We start from the raw sequence: 27892 nt of genomic DNA on the forward strand, positions 1-27892 counted from the left end.
TTCTAGCCGTATGTTTTTTTTTTTTTTTTTGTTTTGTTTTGTTTATTTCGTGAGTTTACTGGATATTGTGTGTTTTGTTGTTACTCTTCAGACTTTTACACGTCTTTTTAATGATTTTCATTGAAAAGATGATTTAATTGAGTATACTTATTTCAGTGGATTGCTATTTATTTTTAAACGTGTCGTGTTACATTGGAGAACAATAATTGAAACATTATTTTATTAATTTTTTTTTCTTCATATTAAAGATCTACAGCTACATTATAGAAATCGTCTAAATTTTAAATTTTCTGACTTTAACAAACTGTTTTGGAAGTAACAAAAAAGAAAAAAAACAGACCAAAGTCACACTGTTTTATTATTTTTATCGGACAATTCGTTTAGTAGTATAATTTTAGGTATTCAAATGATATATCAATTAACCTCGTACCAAATTTATTAAACCCGAGCCCCGATTACGCACAGCCACTAGACGATTTTTTTTTCTTCTCGTTTCTATGTAACCTTCGGTTTTTCCTTACTTAATGGACTCCACGAGTCATCTTGATCTCTGAAGCAAAAGATACGCGAGAAATGAAAAATCGCGGGAATGAAAGGGTCGACTTGATTTGTGGAAAAACTCTTACCCGCTTATGCCACCCCCTTTTTTCATTATATCTCTCTCTTCTCTCATCTCTGTCATCAACTGAAAAGCCGTAGTATATTTTTGTTTTGAGAAACTTTCAATACAAGTAATAAACGTTCTATGATTCTGATACTGCATCGAAACATCTCAATAAATAAAAAAAATAAAAAACTTTTGTTAAAACTTCTTCATAAAACTGCAGTATTAACGAAACCTGACTCTCCTTCATAAGCCTCGATTATTCCACGTGATTTGTTACATTGTTTTATCACAACTTTTCGTTATGCTATGCTACACCGTGACTCTCGGCTAAATTTTTACCACGTGACTAGTATTTTAATAAAATCTTGTTTGAGCTTTTCGAGCTTGTAGTTTGGCTCGGGGCTATGGTAAATACTATACGTACGCTTTCAGGATTGACTATTTTTTTTTTTTTTTGCACACACATTTCAAACAAAAACGAGGAAGGATAAAACTAAGGGTACCGAGATTGGAGCTGAATGATGGGGCTTCTGCAAGGTTAAGAAAATAACTCGTGTAAATGGATACATCTATACACGTATGTATGTAAATATTTTTTAGGAAGGGAGGAAAAAAAACAAACAGAGGAGTACACATCTCTCTTGATGCGCAAGCGTATAGCGTGTCTGGTTCTGGTCATTGGCGTCTGCGATTGTGTGCCTATGTCTGGGTATGAACTTGAAATTATTTTTTTTTGTTTCGTATATAGGTGTTATATTTAAAATTGCTTAATGCTTTTGATTGGATATTGAGAAAAAAAAATCAAACTGCGTTTTGCTCTTCGAAAAAAAAAAAAAAAAAAAAAAAAAAAAATTACTCGATGGTTCGTCGTATAAAATAAAAGTAAATTTGAAGTTGTACTACTAGTATTTTTTTTTCTGCAAAAACAAGCAAAAATTTGAATCCGTTTCTATTATCACTTGGATAATTTTTAATTAAGAACAATAATATAATTATTGATTTATAATCAAGTTGAGATTCAATTAAGTACTTCACCTTGACTTTTCGAAATGAAATATTATAATACTTTTTCTTCATTTTATTCTCAAGGACCGTGAATTAAGCAAGAAGACAAAAGTATGAGCAAATCCAGCGTCAGAAAGGAGTTTCGTCCGGAAGAATCGGGTCATTTCAACAGTTGAATTTGCTTCTAATTCGCGATTTTATACACCTTGAATTTTTTTGTATTAAAAAAGATTTATTCTTCTCTTTTCTTCACGACATAAGAGATTCATTTTCACCTCATCTAGTTAAAATGAAAAATAAAATCATAAAACGTTGTCTTGAGCAAACAACTATTCTATCAATAATTAAAATAATATTTTGATACCATCTTCGGAGATCAATTGAATCTGTGCAAGTAAAATGATTTGTTAAAGGTAGGAAAATTTTCTTTATTTACTTTTTCACTACTGTTGTTACAAAGAAAAAGAAGCAAGTTAATGCAAAGTTAATTCAATTTTTTTTATACTTTCAAACGTATTTTTTTTTTTTATCAACCATTTCACGCTTTTCGGTTAAAGTTGAAAAAAGATGTAGAGAAAGAAGGTGTAGGGAAAAAGAAACCAAGTACTAATCTTATATGAATCACCGATGATTTCTGAGCCCGTTAATACCCCAATCAACTGCATTCAGTTTGTGGAAAAAAAAAAAAAAAAAAAACCCCGTACCCAGTAGGCACACCAATCACATACGCGTACGCATCGTGTAAGCTGCAAGCGACTACAGGTGCACTCACCACTGTCGTACGACTCACAGAGCTCGAGGGTCTTCGTGTGCGTGATGTCCTTGTGCGAGGCCAGAAAAAGCACGACGTCGCCCTTTTCGTTTTTTATGGGCACGATGTCGAGCAGACAGTCGAACGGAGCTCCTGCAAGGAAAACACATGCTCCTTATAGTGCATGGAAAATAGCAATGAATGCTTCGTTTTGTTTTGTCGCTCTTATCATCTAAAAAGAAAATTGCATAAAGAGCAACAAAAATTCATATTACACAAAAACTACGCGAAACATATTATTTTTGCATAGGTGATAATAACCACGAGCATGAGCTGGACACGACGTTATTGTTCAGTTATATTTCAACTTCGAAAGTTCTTGTTCATGCTCATACATTACATTGTACTGAATTCGAAAACTTTGTTCAATGTGTGCAGGCACGAGAAATTAAATTTCGCGCACTTGGTGTCAAAAAAACGCCCCACGTGCCACGAGCAAATCAAGCTCCCTGGGCAAATTTTTCATTTCACTTAATGAGAAGAGGAAAGCGCGCATCGTGAATTAAAGAACTCGAGCCAGTGTCGCTGCTTGGCGCGAAGAGGAGGAAAAAAAAGGAGCAGGGCAAGGTGTGGTGGGGGGAGGGGACGAGAAAAAGCCATTTACCGGCCGCTGCTGTTGCTCGTCCTTCCGCGCGGCAGAGCTTTAATTATAAAAAAACACTGCAGCCTCGTTACGGCGAAGCGTTTGTCGCGCGAGGCGATAAAAGCTCTCCCTGGGCGATTATGCGCCGTGGCGATGTTATTTCCAGCTGCGCGTGGTAGGGGCAGGAGGAAAAAAAATGAGCCTCCGGTTCATACATACATACGCGCTCTTGGCTTTGCGAAAGGGAAAAATATGACTAGATGTGCTGGCGGTTTTATACACGCTTTGTGGATCTTTGAAGTTGGATGGATATGGATACACGTACACACGCTGGTGTTGTTATTGTTTTTTTTTCTTTTGTTTTTCAAGAGTTTGTATGAACGGGTGGGTAGATTGGGCTCTGATGAAAACATTTTTTACAGGATAGCGTTGCTTTGTGGACGAATGAAAAACTATTAGGTGCCGTTTTGTTAAAATTGATCGTACGTGCATACATATATGTATAAAGCGTTTGGCCATCTTTTTTTTTATCATTGAAAGAGATTTATTTTTTAACTGCAAAAAATAAAATACAAGGACTTTTTGTAATTTCGTAGAGTCACAAAATTTTTTTGCTTAACTTGCAGTTTTTACGATGTAGTGTTTTTTTCTACCTTTCAGTCATTTTTTAGTTCTGTAATAAAAAAAAAGAGTGGTTTTGCTGGTTGTAAAAATTAAGAACCCAAGGTAAAATGCGTTTCGAAAAATATGTGGAATTTCGGCAGAAATTTGAGAGAGAATACTTTGAAGAGAAATTTCAGTAATTCGGTTAAAATTGTAACGATTGTACTGGTTAATGCATTAAAAGTAAAATTCTATACAGAAATTAATTTAAGAAATTATATTTAAATATTTATCCCACTGCCATCGCTGAGTTTATTTGAAAATACACTCGCAAATTGAAATTAATTTACTCTCCGTATTTACTCCTTCATTTTGGGTGGGTGAGGTGAATGTGTGTATATTTTCACGTTATTAAAAACGAAGTGAAGTTATTCCAATTTCCTTAATTGTAAAGTATTCGTCTTGTGGAAAAGTTGATAAAAGCTGGCAGGAAATTAATAATAAAAGGGGGGGGGGGAAACGATTAAAGCAAATCAGCTTGGTCAGGAAATTAAAAAAAAAAAAAAAAGATGTAACGCTCCAAGTTCACCAGATAATACGAAAGCTAATTTCATGGACGAACATCAAACTTCGTGACGGGCTTGAAATTAGATTTTCTTTTCATCTGAAATAGCACATAAAATTGCAAAGTTCTGTCGTAGGATTTTCGGTTTCAAAAAAAAACTTTTTAATTTTATTGGATTTTTTGAAAAACATGTTCTCAAAATTATCCATGAGCACGCAAAGTTTTTCACAATTCCATTATTCAAGGTAAATTCACTTTCTTGAAAATTTTAACCCTCCAAAAAAATATTTAAATCTCAATTTACGGACAATTACCAAGCACTTTCAGAGTCGCTAAAAAAAAAAGCAGCAGCCGGAATCTGGTCGTTTATTAATTTCCGGAAGGAAAAACGAATCCAACGGTCGCTACGTGGACGGAAGTCATTTGTCGTGGCACGTCTCTAAGGGCAATACCGCAATTTGTATGAATTATTTACTTTGGCTGGAAAAAAATAAGTTGAAATCTGACTTTCATTTACCTGCAAATTTTTCTCGTTAAAGTGTAAGACATCTTTTGACCTTACATTTTCTTTCATTGATCATTTTTATGAAGCCCCCCTTTTTTTTTACTATTGTGTTTTATATTATACTCGAAGGGCATTATTTTATGAGCTTTCAAAAATTTAGAAATAAAATTTTTTCTACTAACACTATGCACAGCACCTAAAGAAAATTTATTCATCAACAAAAAATGTATTCAACAACAATATTTTAAAATTTTTTCTCTTTTTTTTTAAGATTAAATGCATCATAGTTGCTGGAAAAAATTTGAAGCAGATAACGTTAATAAAGAACCTTTTTTTAGCCCAAAAATTTGTGTTAATATTTTTTAGTAAAAACCCATAGCGTAAGATATTTGAACAAAGTAACTACGCATTATTTTGACGCAAGTAAAAATTTTTCCGTCCTGAGGTATTTATCAGCAAAAATTCAGCGTTAACCTTTAAATTTTAATCACAAGAGCACACATAGCACATTCAGTGAACAAAAAACTCCTCTTCTCACTTCTCCTCGGTCTCAAGTGCAAAATCAATACTTGGCCAGTTTACTTTTAATCATCTCCGTCTTGAGCCGAGACGCAAGCCCTAATCAAGAAACCTCTTCGTTCTACGGATGGTGCGACGAAACCAGGTATCGCAAGTCGCAGCATCGGCCAATCAACCAAAAGTTTTTCAAATTAAACCAAACAAAGATCCGCACTCACCACTTTTCTTGTAAAACACGACCTCGAGCTTGAGCTCCGTCTTGGACTCGAGGCTCTTGTCGATCATGGCTTTGTCCTCCTCCTTCGTGTCGGGCCCGTAGAGGAATTTGCAGGCGCATCCTTTCTGCATGATCTGCGCCCGCGCAAATCCTGTCAGATCGACGAAGCCATCCGAGCAATAAACGATCGGGTAGATCGTCGGCACTTGCGCATTTCCCAGCACAAAGTTGCTGTCTGCAAGCATAAATAATTTTACGATCGCTTGATGAGTAAAGGCGAGTTTGAGGTAAAACTTATCAAAATTAATAGCTATTTTTTTGCGTAATGAATTATTTTAGACGATTAACATCTAATTTTATATTTCCAGGATGGATTTTTTTCAATTGATCAGGGAGTGAACTGATTAATGAAAATTATATTATAGAAAAGTAGAAAACATTTCTGAATAACAAAATAACAAAAATCCTTAATCATCTTGTTTTTACTATAATACTATTTGAAGAAAAATAAAATTAAAAAAATAATTAGGAAAAAACGAAATAGCCTCGTTAAACTAGCTCCTGATAAAGATCAATAGCTGATTGAAAAAAAAAAATTTATAACCATGAGTTACCAGGTTACTCGAATAATCATGCAAAAATTCTTATCTCATTGGCGAGTAGGATATGAAAAAAGTTCCTTAACTGATTACTAATTTTGCATTTGGGAAAAAGTGTATCAGGCAGGGAGAACTTTTCTCTAGCAAGTTTTAATAATCTCTACTAGTTACTCGGGTTGAGGAAATATTAAAAGTTACTTTGCTTCCACTTACGATCCTCTAGGTGAAATTGCATAAAACTGAAAGTGTTTTTTAATCAAACTGCCTAAATGTATGCATCTAAAATTCATACAGTTGTAGATAAAAAAAAAAAAAAAAAAAAAAAAAAAAAAAAAAAAAAAAAAAAAAAAAAAAAAAACCATTATGTAATTGGAAGACCGTCATAACTCAAATAAAGAAAAATATATAAGCTTAATCACGAGTTTTTGAGCCACCATATGAAGAAAAAACTCGACAAAATCGGTACCCCCGGTGATCCATAGGCGTACCTTGTCAGTGTCAGCGTCATATCTGCCTGCTTCTTTTCACCCGTCAATAATAATCCAAACACACATCACACGACAGCTTTGACGAGCTATGCATTTATTTTTCGAACTGAGTGGCAGTAACACATCTTTCTGGCTAACTTCCGGGAAAGAAGAAGCAGCAGCGCCATTTCACCTCGACTCGGCTGCGTCTTCGACTTGACTGATTGTTTATCGTCTGTTGAAAGCTTTAATTTAGAGCCTCTATCAGCTGCACTTGGACTATAAACGTGATGCGGATAAGGCGTACACGAGTTTTTGCACACGACTTTCCAGAGACGCTATTGAGCTTTTTATGCATCTTCCGGCTTTTGTTTGCTTTTTTCTGCGGTTCTCCAGATGGAGTGTTTGGTTTTTTTGAATTTATGTTTATTTGACAGAATGAGCGAGGAGCTTCTTGAGACTTTACCGTGGGCTTTGGGGAACAAGATTTTTTGGACTTGCGTTTTACGCGAGTTCTGAGAGTGCAGTTTAGTAGGTGTAAGTTTCACACGAAAATGTCCACCTTTTTTGGTAAAATTTATCTAGCAATTTTTGTCTGCATCTTTAAAAAGTGTTTGAGTGTGTATAAAAAAAAAAAAAAAAAAAGAAAAAATAAAATTAAAAACAAAAAAACATTATTTCAAGTAAGTACTTTAAATGTCAGTGAAGAGTATTTGAAGAAGTTATAAAATTTTTTCCTCCCGGTGCAACATATGCAAAATTTGTGTTTGATTATTTATTAACATGCCGTAATGAACAAGTGTTCAACAATGTACAGTGTATCTTTATAATGAAATCAGACGAAAGATTAAATGTACTATCATGTTGTCAATAGTTTCCCACTAAAACCTTATTAATCCGTATCTCTTGGTGGATCAGCAATGTGCCAATTTAAAATTAATTGCATATGGCATGTTAGTGATTTTCTTCAGATCTCAACAATTACATTCAATCACATTTTAAGAGTTGACCACTAGCCTTTGCGGTAATGTGTTATAGGTATAGTATTACAAATACCAGTTCCTCATCAGAGAGTGGTTGATCTGCACAAACAACGTGTAGAACCAGCGTAGTCGTCTCAATGGAGCAGTTAATAAATGAACTCTGCTCAAAGCGCGCTCTCTCTCTCTCTCTCTCTCTCTCTCTCTGTCGAACCAAGTCGTATAATATAGACAAACGTGATACAGATGCACACGTGCATCAGAGACGGGTATTTGGTGCAATAATACAGCAGGGACTATTGGATTTGCATCGAGATCAGCCTTGCTTGCTTCGGCTGTATATACAGTGGAGGTAACGGAGGATGACTAATTTGAGCTTGGACCTTGGTCTTTTACATTTTGGTACCCCAAAGACCCAAGGTCCTGTAACTTGTATTATTGTTGTCGTAAAAATATTGATTGGTATCTATCTTTATATAAAAAATCTGAATATTTTATGAATAATGTGTGTGTACGGTGTTCGAGATGAATCTTTATTTACTATACAGAACACGCGATTCATATCTTGATAAGACAATAAGTATCGTGAGAATTTCCACGCCACGAAGCCAGAACAGGCAATATATATTCAAGCCCATGAGATAAAAGGGAGAGGTGAGCCTAACAGGACTGCAGAGGAATGTATTCTTCTCTCTCGTTCTCTTATCGGCTCAAACGACTGTTTTCCGTTTCACCGACTTTCCACAGTGATATCGTATCACTGTTATCATTCTTTACACTTTTTTGTGTACTCTATATTTAAATACTCAAATAGAGTACACGATACCGTGTACAGATCGATAAAGCGATACGGTATCAGTGAGGTAAGACATTGAAAGAAAACATTAAGTTTTGAAAAAGTTTAATTTCTACTTGAAAACTTTGCGAATGAAAATTTTTGTTGGTAGTGGTATTTGAATCCCAGACATTAACATCTGAAAGTACATATGTAATTATGAATGTGTGTATTCATGTATGTAGTACGGATGTAATATGAGCGCACATTAAACACAGAACAAAACATTAATCTTAGCACGATAAGCTCATATGATTTCTTTTATTTAGAAACTTTTTACAGCTGATAAATTACATTTTACTATTTAGAACTTGATTAATTTGTATCGTTTGCGTAGAAGTGACTTAAGACATAGTTCAGAGGTACGAATGAGTATACATAAATAGATAAGAGATAGTGATAAGATAGGAACCCGTTTCCATAAATACAGAGAGCGGATTTTTATTATTTTAGTTTCTCGAGTATCGAAGTCTCATGAAGCAAATATAGAGTATCAAATATCGCGCCTATCGCATTTTCAACAAAATACGGTGAACATAAATTAATGTGCACTTATAATCCAAACTATAGTAACTTATATTGTAACTGGTGTACCAATAGGTTGATTGAATTTGTTGAAAGGAAGAAAGATGGGATCGGCCTATGGAACGAAAGCGATCATCCATGTACTTATAGTTGTGGCCATACTCCAAGCTATTGGTCAGTATAGAGCATTATTCTTTTTGTTATTATTACTATCACTCTTGTTATTATGACTATTATTATTATTAAAATAATTTTTAATATTTTTTTTATTTTTATCATCATTATCATTATCATTATTATTGGTACGCTGTTGACGTAAAATAGTGTGTAGTAGTGACTTGGGCATTACAAGCGGTACACAATTTTAAAACTTTGGAAAAACCTTGTTTTTACAGTTTTATAGCTAACATTATATGACAGCGTTCTAAAAGTGTTAAAAATATCTGGTGATGTTTTCAACTAAAAATTTATTTTACACAATTTTTGCGTAAATTTGTTACAAGTGTAATATTAGGTTCATTGCAAATTAACGTGAAATTTTTCCAAAAAATTGAAAGTTACAATAACCGCTGCATTATAAAGTTTTAAAAACAATTGTTTTTTTCAACATTCTGACAACTATTAGTATTTAAAATGGGAGAAAAATTTTCGGAAGAAAATCGCGGCTTATTGTCATTACGGTAATAGCTGTGTATCAACACGAGTATTATATGTAATCCTTCATGCTGCAGTCCTACGGTGCGTATTAGAGTTGCAAAATAGAAAGAACCAATGAGAGCTACGTAAACAAGTCTACAATAGCTCGGATTGGCTCGTTCTATTGTGCAGAATCTAGTTTGACGCAGCTCTATTAGGGACTCGGATGTGATAACTTATTGTTGAGCTCTTAAAAGTTTGCTCACGAGGGTCAAAGATCGGCTCTGATTCCCCACAAATAGTTGCTGTTATATTCACGTTTAATGAACATAGTAATGATTCTGATTAAGTATCGCATACATTAGAATATAATGAATAAATGGGAGTCCTCATCATTCGACTGTTTTCAGGCAAATCGCACAGTTCTCGGGTGGTCAAGATTCCGCGGATCAAAAGGAGCATGTATGGCTGCGAGGGCAGCTGGTGCAAGTCCCAGCGAGAGGGCTCTGATTCGATGAATGGGCTGATATGGTTGGGCCCGAGGTTCGGTCGCAAGCGACGGTCCAACAGCTCTGGGCTCTCGACGAAAAACAGCACCAACACCATCAAAATACATGGTGAGATAACACGTCGACTGTACGGGAAGTAGGTTCACTAGTTGGGTAGTCCGACGTAGAGAGAGAGAAGGTTGAAGGTTGAAGGTTTTTATTTATGACCTTAGGGTAAAACCCCATCTGGCCTATCAGGATTGTACAAATTTTAACGAAAAGCATGATGCAGTAAAAAATCGCTCTCTCAACATATGATGCAGTCACTATAGGTGAAAATTAACAAATATATAAATACAAGTTCGGCAAATCAAACAAAGGTAAGGTCAAAAAGCGGGTAATATAGACTAAACTGTAAAAATAAACGAGAAATAAAGTAATACTAAGTTCACAAGATATCGTATAAGCAGCTTACAGGTACCCACACAGGTTAAAGGGGACAGTAGCAGGTAATGTGATATATACGTATGAGTCGCCATGTTCTGGACTTTCGTCCTCCCGTGAAATATTTTATTGAAAAAAATCTGGATAAATATTTTAAAAAATGTAAAATTCAATGTGTTTTGTGTTTTTTTACTGAACATAATTTTATAAAAAAAAAAAAAAGAAAAAAAAAACTTTTGTTACTGTACAAATTATGCTGTACTTGTCGTGTTACCGCCACACAAGTTCAGAATATGGCGGAGTCAATCAGTGCAGAGCAACCGGGTCATGATACTCTTTCCTTTTACCCTCTCTACTTCGATCGTTCATTGGGATTTTCTTGTAAATTAGTCTTTTAAATTTTTCGGGATAGCAACGAGTTAGGGATCTGAAAAATCGGTAGTCGGGTGGCGTGAGGGAATTTTTTGGCACAATTGAAATAAGATAAATAATGAATTATAAGGACTCAGCTTCTGAGGAAGAGAGCTTCCAAATCAGATTTGTCCATGTCATAAAAATGTTCAAAATCAAAAATGTGTTGCGTATAACGACAACGATTTTTCCCACTTGTCACGTAGCAAATAATCAAATATTATTTTATATTTAAACCCCACACAGCTGTCTATTTCCTGGGAAGTCAATTCCACGTCCCTCCCTCCTCTAATTTCATCTGGACGCACAGTGAAATTTCAACTGGTACTGTTTATATGATAAATATTGTTTTAAAGATGTGTATCGTAATTATAGCACCGAAACTCCATCTAAGTACCACGTTGCTGAGCAGTAAGATGGCTAGGAGAACCCTGAAGGTGATTTTCACTCCAAGGCTGGGCCGCTAGCAGTGACCTCGTCTACTGCTCCAAGCGCAAACACGGCTAAGTCGTCTGATTTGTAAGTGGTATGTCGGGTGATGAATGAAAGTACAATTGGTATTGTAATAATGTTTTTTGCTTATTTGTTTTTATTAAATTCCTTTTTTTTTTTTTTTTTCTTTCTTTCTTTCTTTAACGGATGGATGAAATCGATTTTCTTAAAGATTTTTCGATGATGTATATAAATATAAATCGATATAAATCGGTAGAAAGCGCTTGCTGCTGACTTTTTTATGTATATTTTTGTATTTTTTAAAAACGACCCTGTTGGATACGTGAAAAAAAATTACTAACAGTTCAAATTATTTTCTATCGCTTAAAAAAAAAAAATTTTCGCACTTCAAAGGAATCAACTGTTATTTGCTGCATAAATTATTTACTTTTTTATTTTGATTTAAGTAACCAATAATATAAACGATCATTGGTTTGTTTGGATATATCAGTGCCCTCCGGTGAATTTGGAAATTCAAAGTGATCAGTGATCCGTTGGGGGCGAAATGTGAGAAAATAAATAAATACAAGTAAAGTGTATTTAAATTTTCTTGCGTTGATTTATTAATGCACTATTTATTTATTTTCTCACATTTCGCCCCCAACGGATCACTGATCACTTTGAATTTCCATAAACAATCATTAGTGACAACACATGTACTATAATCATAAAAATAATGTTTAAAAAATTTTTTAAACATTGTACAAATTTCCAAGTAAGTATTTTTAGTCAAATATGTAGAATATAATTATGAGCGCAAGGTTATTTACGTATAGATACTAATTATGAGAGGAAATGAAAATTTTTGCTGATTTTGCTCTCAGAATACGAACATATAACTTGATTTTCTGTATTTTTAGAATCCTATGTAGTACAAATACATTTATTTTCTGTATACCCCCACCGAAAGTGCTTCATATCTGCCCCGCTCCAAAACAGATAATCAGCTCTTTCGACGAGGGTATGCAGAAAAATAGTATACGCACCACGTTCGGAGGTTAAGAAATGCCCTAGATTTCACGTTATCCATCCTCGGCTTCGCCTCGGGCGTTTATTTACGTGAAATCTGCGACATTCTTAACCTCGCTCACTAGGTGCGTAATATACTAATTCTTACTGTTATTGTAACATTTTTTTTTTACCGTCCGAAAAGAGGGTCCTAATGTTGTCTGTGTCCAATAATTTAGGTACTTTACACAAGAGTTTGATTGATTTTTCGAATACTTGAGAGAGTTCACAGGGATCCCGTGTCAGTACTCATTTTTAATTTAAGAGTAGGCAAACGCTATTTTGTTTTTTTATTTTTATTACAACCAAGGGAACGGATTTTTTCAGAAAAATGTTGTTTGTATGTGTCATTGGCTTGTTGCGAATATGTTAATAAAAAAAAAAAAAAATGTTTTTACGATAAAAAAAAAAGTTTTTTACTTCCCTATTGTTACATGACCCCCCCAATGATCACCTGTAAACACAGATTGCAACTTCACAAAACCGTGAGGTCACTATGCACTAAGACTAACTAATATTTACAAGTAATTAAAATGGGACTGCAGTAGAACCCACGGTGGAAGGAAAGTGAGTACTTTTTATTAAAACAGTCTCTTTTTGCACCCCGACACTTTGTTCCTCAGCTGTTATCTCCTCAAGGGAGTGACAGCTTAATTAAAAACTGAAAAAAAAAATATACGCTTACACCCCGTGCAAACCATGAGCATACAGTTTACGCTCTGGTCCTCCGTAACAAGTGCCCAGAAAGCTCCGCACTCCCACGAAATCCGTGCTACGGACGCTCCATTAGTCTCTGTCGCGGCCGGTGTCCGCCTCCCGCATCGCTTTTCGCATAATGCCTATACCCTCCTTCCTTCGCAACATCATCATCAGCTTTTAGCCCCGCCACCGCTGCAGCGCGAACCATTTGTCGTTGCTCTCGGCTCTGGTTAAAGTCCCACCAGAGAACGCGCTCCGTAGATCACTTTTTTTCCCGCGACCGAGTTTTTTTCCGCTTCGAGCTCTCCAGGAATCTCATCGAATCAACAGTGACACACTTTTTTTTTTTTTTTTTTTTTTTTTTTTTTTTGAAAGCGTCAACAAGACTAATTATACGTAGTAACTATAAATTATTCCATCCATCGGATCTTTGTGTAATTGCTCTCGAGAAAACTCGTGCTCGATTTTCAGAGTCGAGGCACAAACTGGATTATCTCAATCCGGCCGACAAGTCCCGAGCAGCCAAAGCACAAAAAGCATCTATACCGTGGAATTTAAATAACTCGCTCTTAGCTACGCTCGTACACGTATAGTTCGACCCCCCCAAGTCCAAGCTTGCTGTACAACACGGCGCTGCGAGGGATAATCTCGAATGATGTGTAAGAATATATATGAGCCCAGAGAGCACCAAGCAGTGCACAGGAGGGTTGCGCCCTCTCCACCCCTGCATTATTCCCTGGAAGCCGATTACGCGGGATGCGGATGCAGCGTCGTCTGAGCTCCAAGATCTAGTGAGCGCGGTAAAAGATTTAAGCGAGCGAGTTTCCTTTTTTCTTCTTTTTTTTTTTTTTTTTTCTTTCATTTGTCTCATTTCCCTGATCCGCGACCTGTTGTTTGCCAACCGCTCGGTTAACCCGGATCAGTGAAAATTTCCCGTTCGCACCACACGATACCCATACACGTAAACATTCCCCCAAAAGGTCTCTCTCTGTTTGTCCGCCAAAAACGATCGGGATACGCAACGGCATGGTCACGTGAAAGGAATCACCCAAAAAGGTACAAGTGATCGAGCGAGCGCCCAAAGCACGCCAAAGCTCGTTCTCTACTGGCGCACGGCCAGGGTAAACGAAACCGAGGGAGCATCCCCCCGTGAATCGCCGAAATGTCCCTGGTGCGTGGTGGGACTAGAGGGAAAAAGGAGACACGTATCATTGTTGGGGCGAAGTTTGATATTACAATCGAGGCTGCCGGATGTTGTTTCACTCGCGTATTTACGCTCGACCGTTCTGATGCATCGGTGTAGCTGTGGCATTCGGTTTCACCCTGATTTTTAATCACGCACAAAATGGGATTTTGAAGTACATGCAAGCACCGAGTGTACCTTGCTGAAAATATGTCATTTCATCAAAAACAGCCATCTCAAAACATATCAGAGCCAGATGTGAAATTTCTCACCGGAGAGAAAGAGAGGGAGGGAGGTGGCGCATTGTGCAAAACGAAACGTGCATCAAGCCCGTGAAAACTTCGCTTGGGTGCAGACAAAACTTTTCTCGCTTGCACGCGTCACCTGGTGTATCGGGAAGATTCAAACCAAAACGGGAGAAAAGAAAAACAGCACCTCCTCCACGGGGTCGTCACAACTTCCTTTTCCTCTCGGCCACGCTTCGTACATGTACGGCATTCCCAAACCCGACCGTCAAAGTTTGATGAGATATACTCTCGGAGCGAATGAGGGTGGAAGCGCGCCCTTTCCCTCGTCCCTTCTGCAATGTTTGCCCAAAGAGAGCTCGCGGCTATGTGTTTACGTTGGGGTGATGCCGTACGTCTTGAAAATTTCTGGGTAGCCTTTTCCTAACCACGTATACTAGGTACACGAGAGCCTGGATGTGATGGAAAATTCATAATATTTTTCGCCCGGGAACACGCGAGAGCTGAAAAGACGATTGCTTGGTCTTTGATTGGATTTTTCTTTGTCTTTGATAAGTATAATTCCCTTTTTCGGAAGATGAATCAGAGTGCAGTGACAAAGAAAGGGGATCTCCTGTCAATTAGTAAGCGTGGTTGGAAACTCCTGGAGCGCCAAACAGTATGGCGAATGTAAAGGAGCCAGCGCGAGAAAAACAGGTTAATATAATTACCAAGCCCACGCCCTCTTGCACTTTTGGACCGCCGTCTCGTTGCTTTAACCGTGTAACTACGCATTTCCTTCCGCTGCTCGAGAGAAAATAAAAAAAAGTTGCCATGACCCGTAACGACTGTTTTTTTTTCCCCTCCAGCGTCCCTGCACGGACATTTGTTGTGATCCCTCCGCCCTTCCATTTCACTCTTTTTCTCCCATCTACGAGCTACATCTGTACCTGGTTGTTCCACTCACCAAAAGCGCACGCAGAAAACTCACGTGAGCGCATCCATCAGCCCTTCTTTTGCGCTCCACTCGCCCGTCCGAGCAGCATCTCTCGCTTTTCATCTCCTCTTAACGAGTCACTCTCATTTCTCCTTCCCCGAGCCATTCTATTATACCCTTACATCACTCACTTTTTTTTCCCCCTTTTCTTTCTCTTTACCGCGTGTAGAGTGCGAGAGAAACACTACAGGAGGAAAGGGTGCACTACTTTTCTTGCTGGCTGCCCCTCTCACTCTTCCCCCCCCCAGCTTGCTTTTTCCTTTCATCCAGTTTCCTCTATGACTTTTGTTGCTACCCCCTTTCACGAGTCTTGGAGTATCGGAGCGAGAGAGTTATACGAAGGGTAGGGAGTGGATGGCTGACGCTAATGCCGTCTGATTGTTTTGAGAAAACCAGGTGGAATGAGGGCTTCGAGACGGGGAGTCGCACCAAAGAGAAATACTTGCTGGAGGAAGCAGTGGGTGGTGTGTTAGGTTTCCCCGGCATGATTAAAAAATCCGTATCGAGCAGATGCCAATTGGTGATATTTTTTTTTTTTTAAGTTCTTGTTTGTAATGTAACTAGGTAACTACTTGGTAGTTGTTTAACCCCAAACAACAGTGAAAAGCTGTGCAAGTTACGGCGTGTTTTCTCCATCCACGAGGGTTCCTACAAATCCGTGCATGTAATCCCAGATCCACTCAAGGGTCAATTTGCGAATTCATGCTCCCCTTGCGAAGACAAATGCCCATCGTACGAAGCAAATCGGCTGAGCGAGGGAAAAAAGAGTCGGAAACCAATTTCCCTCGCAATCGGTCTGACTTGCTAACTGTTGCGTGTGACAAACACGCGGGGGTGGGGGGGGGGAAGAAAGGGAGAAGAAACAATTTTCCAACCACTTGGCTACAGGTACACGTACGCGGCTTGTTTATTTTCCGTCCACGCTGCGCAAGCCCCCCATAGGGCGGGGAACTAAGAAAGACACACATACACACAAAAGGAACGGAAATGCGACCCATGCTTTTGCCGGAGGACGATTGCACACAGCTGCGTCATCTGCAATTGTCATGGTCAACCTTCCTCTTCGCTTGCGTATATACATATATATGCACACGGTGTACCAGCTGGCTGTGGTTTGTGTGTGATCCTTCCACGAGAGTGTGCGCGCGCATGCCATGTAGCGTCTGCCAGGGAATCCTCGCGGTCTGGGATTGAAAGTAGGTCAAACTCGAGAAGCACAGCGCGCTGCTTGGTAGGTATACACGTATTGCGTGCGCTCGATCTTCTCCTCCTTCCCTCTATCTCGACGCGCAACCCTTCGTTCTCCAGCTATGGCGTAGCCATTCGAAAGTCATCTTTTGCCTTGATACGTGGTGTGTATCTATATGTGTGTATATACATCGGGGTAGGAAATATCCTTCCGGATCTTTTTGGTCGTATACTCGAGTGCAATGATTGATCGCGTGCCGCGATGGCTCTTATATTCCAGCTCTTAAATATTTCAGGAGCAACTTTACGGCGGGAAAATTCAAATTGTCGGCATTACTCTCTTTTTCCGTGGTACGTATCATCGGCAGTTGTATATGCCACCTATGTATGCTTTATCGGATCCGAATTGAAAGGCGCGTCTTTTGAAGATAATCTGGTGATTGATGCGCTTGTTTGGCGCCCGTGATTTATCGAAGAAAGCTTTTTCTGTAATTTTATCCCTTGCTTCTCTAACACGCGTGCCCGAGAACAATGTGCTTTCGGAATAAATAACCATTTGCAAAGCTGTCGTCGAGCGCTGCGTGGGATGTGCCCTTCCTTTCGAGCCTTTTGTCCGAGTTACAGGGAATCCCGTGGGTAAATGGGTTGCACAACGGCTTCTAAATAAAAGTAGCGTCATATAGTTGCCAATTAATAGCGGGCCGTGGTGTTAGAGGTCACCCTCGATTCCTCTTAGCGCTCTTTTGGGTGGCATAAGTAGACTCGTGTCGAGCGTCTCGTGCGTTTGCGCGCTTTGCCGGGAAGGAGGAGTAAAAGTCTGGATGGATAGAGAGTAGCTGATATTGCGCGGCTTAACTTTGGAGGCGAGGCAGCTTAAAAAGTATACCTTCGCATGATTTTTGCTTTATTTTTTAGAGGAAAAGTTTCGAAAGATCAAGCGAAAGTAGCTCTCGTTTCTATGGACCCCTTTGCGAGGTTCGAGGATTATCCGCGGGAGGCAAAAGTTTCGACTCCTTAAGTGTTGATTCCTACTTTATTGCGTTGGTTTTTTTCATCTATTTTGTTGGAAGAGATTTCGAGATCATGCGCGTGTAGCCAAGTTGGGTTAAAATGTTGGAAACGAGTTGGAGATGCTCAAGTTTAATTGCTTTTTTCACAATACACACAGTTGATGTATTTTATTTAGATCTGCAGTAATCCTCTCTCCTTAAAAAATTACAGCATTGTTGATGGATATCGAGTCATAAGCAGTAGATGTAAATTTTTTTGTCTTATAATTAATTGGGGCTGAGCTGTAAGTACATATTACAATATCGGTGGCTTTACCAGTGAAATACAAAATATGGGTGTATGATGGAATCCATGAGACTTTTCTCAAGGTACTTTCTTCCTATACTTTCCAAAGTTTCGTTGTCATCCATTATTCAAAGTCCAGACATTAGCCTTTTTGGCTTTCACAATTTTAGACAAAATACTATACTTTTTTCTTCAAAACCTCCTATTTATCTCACAAATTTTAGATACCCCATTAAAAAAAAAAGAAAAAAAAAATATCGAATCGTTACACCTAACAATAGCTGAACTCGTGAAAAAAAATCAATCCTCTGCATCTACGCTGTGGTCCAATTTGCATGCGAACCAAGAGCCACGCGTAAATATATTTCTTATCAATAAGCGAATACGAGCGCGCCAACGATCTGAAACCGCATCGGGCGAGCACACACTCACTCGCTTGCCCCGAGCCAATATCTCGGATTCCCCAGCCACTCGATTCCACACATTCTATCTCTGTACGCAGAAGCTCCTGTAAAAATAGCACTACCAGCCCGTCTCGTTGCTCCGTGAGTAGAATATCCCTCGCAGTGCGAAAGCCCAAACAAAATCACTTGGTACACGAGAGATCAGTGTGGATATGGGTGCGAGAGAGGAAGACAACGCGTGTTGGCAGGCGTTGCTGTTAATCGGCTTTTGGACGCCGCATTATGGACTTAGCGCTTACTTGTACCGAACGGGTTTGTGTAGTGCCGAGCATCGACGGAGGCATTAACCTAACGACAGGCGAAGGTTAGATTGGTCAAGTAGCTCATGGGGGCGTTGATGGGCTTTGGTTGAGGGTGGGTTTGCGGTACTTACACGCGATGGGAGTGATAGAGTGTCCTTACGAAGCTTTGATTTTGAAGATTTTACTACGTTTCCAACATTAATGTAACGCGTGGGTGGGCAGTTGTGACTCTTGCTTCCTATATTATAGTTGTTCAGTTTTGCTAAAAACCATATTATTCACACTGCTGTCGTTTTATTTATTCATAAATAATTTGTTTTTGAGCTTAAAAAATTTTTTTTTTTTAAGTAGTGCGTATCAAGCATTAGTCAGACGAATCCAATTTTTCAAATTTAATACTTGTATGTGATTCTAAAACTGGGCATTGATGTAATAGGCATCACAGATACTTGTCTGACTATTTTCAATTTATTCTACTTGAAAATGACGTTTGAATAAAACATGAAAAATAAAAGTTACGGAAATATTAATTTGGGAAAGCATATTTTTCATACGAACTTTTTTTAAGTAGTACAGATCAAGAATTAGTCAGACGAATTCAATTTTTCCAATACAGTTTGCGTAAGTGATTCTAAAACTGGGTATTGATGTAATAGGGATCACAGATACTTGTCTGACTATTTTCGATTTATTCTACTTGAAAATGACGTTTGAATAAAATACGAAGAATTAAAGTTACGGAAATATTAATTTGGGAAAGCATATTTTTCATCTAAACGAACCAACCAGTTATTCTATATAAAAATCTGTCATTCCTTGAACTTTGTTTAAAAATTAACATTTGTCGTACATCTACGACTGTGATATCGGAGAAATTTTACCGTTGTGATAAAGTAACAGAGAGGAATACAAATGATGATGTCATTTGAGAACGAAAAGTTTACTTTGTCCCAAGTGAGAAGCATTAAAACAACTTTGATGAGAAAAATAAAGGTGTAGTAGTATTTTTGCTGGTTACGCGTATTCATCATAATAAAGGAGAGGGGATATTTGAAATTCAACCCCAGCCTTTTAAACTCGATGGATATATACTCTGTTGAATTTACAGTGGGGATTCCTGTGCCCCGAATAATTCACGGCTCGCCAGGAATCCTTACATTTCCCGTTTTTCGCTCGAAGGCTTCATACTGTACAACTTAAACTTCCTGGTGATAAAAAAAGAGAGAAAAAAAAGTTCTACCACATGTATTTCCTCAAGCTATAATTATCTCGACTATTAACAAGCACTTAATCGCCCCTCGAATCAACAACACGTTCATAAACCTTACCATCCTTAGACCGGCTCTCCCTCTAATCCTTCCAGCTCATTAATCCACCGAGCAGCGTCGTACATCACGTATACCTCGCTTGCACACCTTATACTTACGAGCCTTTTCATCCACCACACGCGCGAGTCGTACGTGACACCAGCTTGGTGTACATGTCTGTCATTCGACGTTTCCTCTTCCTCCTGTGGGCTGACCTTGCGCATTGGTCACGTATTGCATGAATCCCCGTCGCGGAAAAATTTAATCGGCCGTGCGTGCGTAATGCGAACGGCATCGAGAGTCGCTGGTCCCTGGGGAGGCCGGGGAGTTGGTAAATTTACATTCTCCACGTGCTTGAACTGATGAAAAGTTCGCCTGACGAGCTCGACAGGGATACGCTCTGATTTCGAAATGCTCGCAGGAGGCGAGAGACTCGTGCGGTGAAAAGTTATTCATGGAAGTGCAGTGCTGCCTACGGCTTTGTTGTTGTTGTTATTTATTTTTTTTTTTATTTATTTTTTTTTTTTGTGAAAATCTGGAAAGACGTCTACCCTGTCAAGTTTACTTGTTTTCTGTCCATCTATCAAGCGAGAATCGTAAAAGATTGTTTTCTGAAACAAGGTCTGGGAAAATTAGTTTTTCCTACTGCTATCCTTGTATAAGTATACTTTTTTTCTATTAAATCAGGGTTGGAAAAGTTTTAGATCTTATCTCTCGACTGATGGGAAATTACTTTGTCTACAACTCTGGCTCACCTCTGCATCGAATCATATAAAATGTAAGGATAAAAGTCAACGAGGAAACGAACATGCATTAGATTAGATTTTCTTTGGAAATAAAAGAGAACTTTCTGGGAAAGATTAACTGCAATTCATTTAACTATTGTCACACGTGTTAAAATCATTGATAAAAGTCAGGAAATAAAAGTATATACATGTCGGAGTAAACTGTTTGAAAATATCTGAACTCACTAGTGACTACGTTATTTTAACAAGGGATTATTACAACAAGCTCAACTATTTAATTTACTTTAAAATGTAATTAGCAAAAACGTGGTTGCAAGCCCTACTTTTGCAGAGAAATAATTAAATTACGCGTAAGCAACTTCAAAACTTCATTCGAAGTTGGCAGTTGATTTTGGCAATACTTCTGACACGAAAATTCAATTTAGTATTAATGCAATGACGAGTCCTCAAAAGTCTTGTACAATTTAATCAAAGTTACTGGAAAATATTTTTGACTAACTAAAAAAAGAGTGTCTATTGTCAGGGAAAAGTAAAGACACGCAGTGCGTGTGGCCGCAAAAACAAGGAGTCACAGACGACGTTAAAGCCACCCGGCCTCTGGCTGTTTGTACATGACGCGCTAAAAGAAAAAAGAGCCAACTTCATCCCAAAGCGAGACTCGCTCAAGGGACGCGTTCTGGTTTTCTCTCTTTCAAGATCTGCCGTCGCGCGCGTTTATACACACGGGCTTTGAGAGAGTCCGCCGTAACCAGCATCATCGCAAAGGGCATTGAAACTTTTCTCGACTCGTTCGAATTGCTTTTCTTTTTTATGATAAAACGTTACCTTCCCTTTATACCGAGGAAAATTTCTTTACGACGACGATGACAGAGTGCTCGTTAACGTGGAGAGATGAGAGGCTGGCGGAAAAAAGAAGAAGAAGAAAAAAAAAAAAAAAATTCGGAGATAGAAAAACGTAATTGGCGTCGTCGAGAGGACTTAAAAGTTTGCTATCTCGTATTAAAGTTTCATGGTATTGCATTCGTTAAAGTAAATGCGACGCGAGCTTCCAAACGAGACCATTAGGGCAATAACGTTGATTGAATTTCGAAAGTGGCTCTTATCAGTTACAATAGACGTGTTTCATTCTTTTGATGAAATATATCCAAGCAATTCTTTTCACCGTTCATGTTTGTATGAAAATAAATAATAGCCTCTTAAAGGGGCATATAAGAAGTAACAGTCTAACGGACAATGCCATGGCCAACGTAAAAAGCTAACCCGTTAAACTTGATACATCAAAGTTTCTCGTTTATTTTGTATAGGCAACCGATCATTTTCAACAAAAACCTCAAATTCGATGATTAACAAAAAAAATCCTATACCTACGAATTGAAAGAGAGAACTTGTAGACGCGGTATTTCATAGTAAGATCTAGTTTTATCATAAGCACAAGTAGAGGTTTCTCAGTCAGGAAGTCGGAATCAAAACTGTCAGTGCTGTACGGCCTCATGACCTATTCATGGCTTATTATACGGTTTACATTTCATTCCTCCACTCGTGAAAAATGAAACTCTTACCAACGATACAACCGTAGCAAAGTACACGTAGCATTTGGTAGATGGTCAATATTAAATGATCTGCCAGCAAGTCTCATCAAATGGTGAATGAATTGACACGACATTGGATACGCTCAAGGTGACTTTACAATGATATTAAATTATTCCAACCGTGGTCCGTCCCAAGAGCTCTTACTACTATACTTTGAAGAGCTGCTTGGTAGCAAGAGATCGCATCTTATGTAATAAAAACCACGTCACCTGCGCTGGAGAGTTTTCATGCGCGCGAGTATTTGTTCTTAGCCTCCAGTTTCAGAGCTGCATCCTCAGCAGATAGGAGACTCGATGTATGCATGCACGTACACACAATGCCTTGCGTCGGCCCCCTTTTTCCGCATGAATATTTCATCCCCGATGCAGTTGGGAGAAGAAGCGGCTGCACCGTCTTCCTCTGAAACTTCTCTGTGCCAGCCAGTCATCCGTAAACGTCAAAGAGATTATAAAGCTCGATCCCCCCTCCTTCCATCCCTCCCACTTTTCACTCTCGGGGAAACTTTTCACAAATGCATCGTACATTTTTGCGTGAAAAAAGGCGACAAACCCTCTCGTGCATGGAAAACAAGATTTCTTTGTTGTCACTGTTGTTTGGCGCTGCTTTCATTTTCAAAACAACTGGCATTTTCTCTTTCGTTGTTTTTATGCGTATTATTTTTTGCTCTGTAAAATTGCCGGGGAAAATCCAGGTATTCCACTTTTTCGTAACTCAGCTTTCACCCAACTTCTTTTGTTTATTCAGTAGAAAGATACAACTGGTCGTTTCGAAGTGCTTTTCCCTTTTCACCGAAATAATTCGGGAGAGTGTCCGGTTGTCACTAAACAGTAATTACGTAGCTTTCGCAGCAGCGGGATATCGATCAGCCAGTAATGGAGATTTTTCTTTTTTTTTTTTTTTTTTTTGTATGGAGGGTTAATGTATACCGATCACCCTCTGCTGAATACAGATGAGACTCCGATTGTCATAAATTATGGATGAACTCTCGGGGTAATGCAAGGGCATTAGTTGATTCAATTATCCTCCGTGTTTTTATAATGCTTAACTCACACTGTGCAACAAAAAATCAACAACGTGTATCCAAAACTAAAATATAAATATTGTTAAAAAATTATCACATTCGGTGGAATAAAAAATTCAACATTCTCTTCTACCAAAATTATTACTATTCTTGCAATAGTTGCCTCTGCACATGATTAAGTAAATCGAGCAAATTAATACACATCAGTAAATGTCAACTATCCAATAAGTAAAAGCTTGGATACGCACTGTACACTGGAGCGTTGCGTACCGCTACCAAAACACGATTCTCCATCATCGGGATTCTAATAAGCCCGGCAATTCGATTCATTAAACTCACACTGAGTTGCACAAAGTTCTCGAATAAAGCGAGTCTGCGCGGCTTATTCATTTAGCGAGCTGCATTATATGACGATCATCATCTGTCTCGGTCAAAGTGCACGCGTTTAAACGGGAAAATGATTAATTAAAGATGGACCATGCAGCTGTTAGCGTTTGGCGATCAGAGAAATTTCACCGTTTATGTATAGTCAAAGTTTTTTCATGCATCAAACGTGGTAGTGATTTGTAATTAAAAACTGTTAGTTTTATCCGACGTAACGTTGATTTCTCTTTAGGAACACACATTGTATCAATATTTGATCGATTGTGAGATACTACACGTACCATCTCATCGAATTTCTCTGATAGATTGACAGAAGCCACGGTAATAGCACTTTTTAATGGTTTCAATTTTCATGTAGTCAAAGACCAAAATGCATTGCATGACGATCGTGCTAAGCATTTATAGGATGCTCTAACCGTGTGCATGTACCTTTAAACTTAAAGTTTAACCCTAGCCATGAAACGTAATTTTTTATAATTTAAAGTTTCGTTACTGTAACTCTAAACGAATCAACTGAAATCAGAAAGTAAGTGTGCATTAAAATACATACTTTTAATCAGAAGTCTTGAAAGGAGAAATCGTTTTTCAACCTATAAAGTTTCTCACCAGCCTTCCATTTTCATTCCGCCATTACGTACAGTCAAGATAAAGTGACAGGAGCACATTTAATACGTTACTCCCATTTGCCATAACGTTGAAATAACAGAGCTTTAGATTTCAGTACTGTCGCTTTTTGCCCTTCGTTAGAAGCTCGGAACAGTGGGCTTTAGTTCGGTATTCTCGATCCTTGATCACAAAACATGCATCTGCACCAGGACAATTGCTGTACGGTATCTTTTTTTTCACACGAAGTCACCTTTTCTTTATTGATTGAATTACCCGTCACGTGTGTAACTACGTTCGCAAAAGTATCGTCAGAGTCGCCAAGAACTAAAGAGAAGTTTGCAATGAGTATACGTATTTGTATGCTCAGGCGAAACCTTATGGGCTTACGCGAGTGAGAAATAGCCTGGCACGGAAGAATTATTGAGTCTAGCTGCCTGCTCCTTTTGTTTCGCCCAGCAGTTATTATTATTTTTTTTTTACTCCACCCCACACGCCTCCGCATATCACATTGTTCGATGTAACTATGTTCGAAGTTTGCCTCTTTGGCGAACGGAATGCTTGGGCTTTGTAGAATCTCTTTCGCTCGGCAGGTATGTCCAATTTCATCGTTCATCCCAATGTATTGGATTTTCGACGATTCGTCGGAATAGTTACTCTTTTTTTTTTTTTTTTTTTTTTTTCAAAGCGGTAAAACTGAAACGACTGATGTCTTTCGATGGTAAGGATATTACTAATGAGTAAATAAAAATATATTACCTGTGCAACCAAACTTGAATCTAGATAATTTGATTGAACGTTTTTTTGTTGCTTCTCATAACGCACAGTAGTTGGAATTTTTTTTTTTTTTTAGTAAAACTAATGCATCATCATTGTTAGAAAAAAAAAAAAAAAACTTTCCTTTGAAGTGCAAAAATCCACACGATACTTGTGCCCAAGTCTGAATTTGATCAAAATAAAGTATTCTCAACTGAAAAACCCAACAGCTGTAAACATGTAATTTTCCCAAAAGCGTCCCCTCGTTGCATCAAATTGAGTCCAAACAGTACACGAAAATAAAAAAAAAAAATAAAAAAAATCCAGCGCTTTACTTTGTATAATTTCAGAACGCAGCTGTCACCGGCGTCCACATCCTACGGAAGCTAAATCGAAAATTCTCGGAAGGAAAACACCGAGTGCGCCCCTGCTACGAAGCTCACGCCCTGACAATCAAAGTGTCAAACACCATTTCGGGGTGAGTGGAAGCGCGCTTCTACTCCCAGTGGGTACACACATGTGTGTGTCTGCGGGTGGCAGTTTTAGTAGACAAAGAGACGCTCCGACTTTTTGTGCCACCGTCGACGCTGACGGTATTATACTCTCTCCAGACTGATACGAAAGGTCAATAGAGGCTTAGGTCGAATTGGCGTGAGATATTGGCTGTGCGCTGGTGGGGATTCGTTTTAACGCTCGGAAACGCTCTGCCGTTGGCCTTTGGGTTACTCGTTTGTCACAGATTAGCGTCGGAGATGGTCGAATGTTGCTTGATAAGGCATTTACAGGTTGTTTTACTAGTTTGGGTGTTATTGACGGAGCATGGAAGAAATCTGGTTTGGTTCGTGGGATTTTTGAACGACTTATAACAAATAAGCGTCGTAAATTTTTGGGGTATATGTGGCTGAAGTATTGTTTTTCTGAATTAAATGCGAGTAATACTTTGTTTAAGAAAATAATGATGGGTAAGATAAATCAAAGTGTTTCGCATCTACGGGTCGGATCAAGACTATTCGAGAATCTGAAGTAATACTATAAAAATCAATATGAGATAATCTGTCTTTCTAGTTGTCCAAATTGGTGTGCAAATGTAATTTCATTCAAACACAAACATAGCAATAACTATTTGACGATGCACTATTCTTGAAGTATAAATATTATTTACATTTCATCTTGCAAGATTAAAAAAAAAAAACATAAACCTTAAGAAAGCTTACATTAAATACTTTTATTGTCAAAGTTTATAAATTAAATGTTATTTTGTTAGTTTGATACTCAATTTCAGCTTCTATTTGACTTCAAATGCAGTATTTGACCAAGAACAGATTGAAATTATATTTTGTATTGATTATATCCCGAAAGTTTCTCGTTACGAAAACTTTGCCCTGATTTCCATTTCTGTTATACATTTAGTATACAAGTGCAGGGTTGTTAAACAATTTTAATCAAAGTTGTTGTTTTGAAATATTGTGAAAAACATTTATTTTACATTTTACTGCAATTTTTATAGTAAAACAAAATCATTTTACAGCATAATTTTTCTAATATTTCTAATATTTGAGGTAAGAAACAAATGATTTTAAAGAACTATTTTTTTTGCATACTGGAACAGAAAGTTTATGTTTTTTCTATTTTTATGTCATAACCTTACAATACAAGTGTAGTGATTCACAAAGTTTTTATCGTGTATATGCAAAAAAAAAAATGCTTTAGCCATTGGTTCACGCAGCAATTTAATAGCCACACGAGTGGTAACTAATTTATTTTTTAGTCCAAGTACTTAATATACTATTATTGAAGTTCTGTTCTAAAAAAATTTTATAATATTTTTAGTATAGAAAATATTTATATAGGAAGGAAGCATGCACGCAAGTATGAGAAAGTTACATTAGAAGTAGTTTTTTTTTTAATTTTGTATATTAGATTAATTTTTATTTGTTGTGTGAAAATAACTTTTTCATTATTTTAAATTTTAAACAAAATATAGTCAACTATACTGTTCAATATACCATTAACTTATCACCCAACTAAAAAAAATTACCTTGCCATCATGCACTTTTCCTAAAAAGCTAAAAAGAGTCTTACACACGTTAGAAAAGAATAAATCAAATTGATTGGCAATCTTCCTTCCAATTATAATAAAAAGGATAATTATCACGTGCTCCGATGGATATTTTTTTGCTCAAACAATTCACAAAACCTCTTTTTTACACTAATACGTACAAATTACAATCCTTTTAACATGATCTGCAAAAAAAGAAAGATAATCTCTCCTTTGTATTTCGAATAGTGAAAAAAAAAGAAATTAATCTTCACATACTTTTGTTATCCAAACAAGGATAATTTATGTGAACGGCTATTATTGGTAAATTATATGATGGATTAAGAGTAGCTTTTGATAGGTAAGGAGGAAAGTTCGTGAGAAAGAAAATTTTTTTTTCATGACCCTTTTTTTTTGTAAAGAAAGAAATAGCAACTTTTTGCTTGGCAACAAAACTCGGATTTTACTGCTCGTATCAAATTAGCAGAGGAGCTGCCGTAGCAGTGGTATGGGACCTACTACCCTACGTCCCTTCAAAGATATACATGATGAGTAATGCTTTGCTGAATCGACAATTCTTAGCTGCTTCTTTTTCCTTTTGTTAATCTATTCATTACGTAAGCAAAAATATTTTTGTGTCTGCAGAATACAAGAAGCCACATTTTCCTGGTATTATTATCATTATTATTATTTTTTGTTTTCATTGGCAATCATCATTTATAAGAAATAATTAGTCTTGTACTGAGAAATATTATTCAGGTATGGTCTCCCTATCAACATGATTATCAACAACAATTTTTGAAACTATATGAAATCGAATTATCAATGATATAAGACTCCGAAAAATACTTTTT

At 37.6% G+C, this 27892-nt stretch overlaps 1 protein-coding gene across 1 annotated transcript in view; it reads right to left on the minus strand.

Moving 5' to 3' along the window:
• Elk (Eag-like K[+] channel) overlaps nt 1-27892 on the minus strand; it is a 90009-nt gene that overhangs the window by 20104 nt on the left and 42013 nt on the right. Inside the window, exons 3-4 of the mRNA XM_023392073.2 lie at nt 5417-5650; nt 2385-2516 (exon numbers count right to left, since the gene is read on the minus strand). Of these exons, the coding sequence (XP_023247841.2) occupies nt 2385-2516; nt 5417-5650 (366 nt within the window). The remainder of the gene's footprint in view (nt 1-2384; nt 2517-5416; nt 5651-27892) is intronic.

This window comes from Copidosoma floridanum, unplaced genomic scaffold (genome assembly GCF_036245765.1).
Source record: "Copidosoma floridanum isolate Cflo_tuat_1 unplaced genomic scaffold, Cflo_Japanese_pri ptg000030l, whole genome shotgun sequence".
Taxonomy (NCBI): Eukaryota; Metazoa; Arthropoda; class Insecta; order Hymenoptera; family Encyrtidae; genus Copidosoma; species Copidosoma floridanum.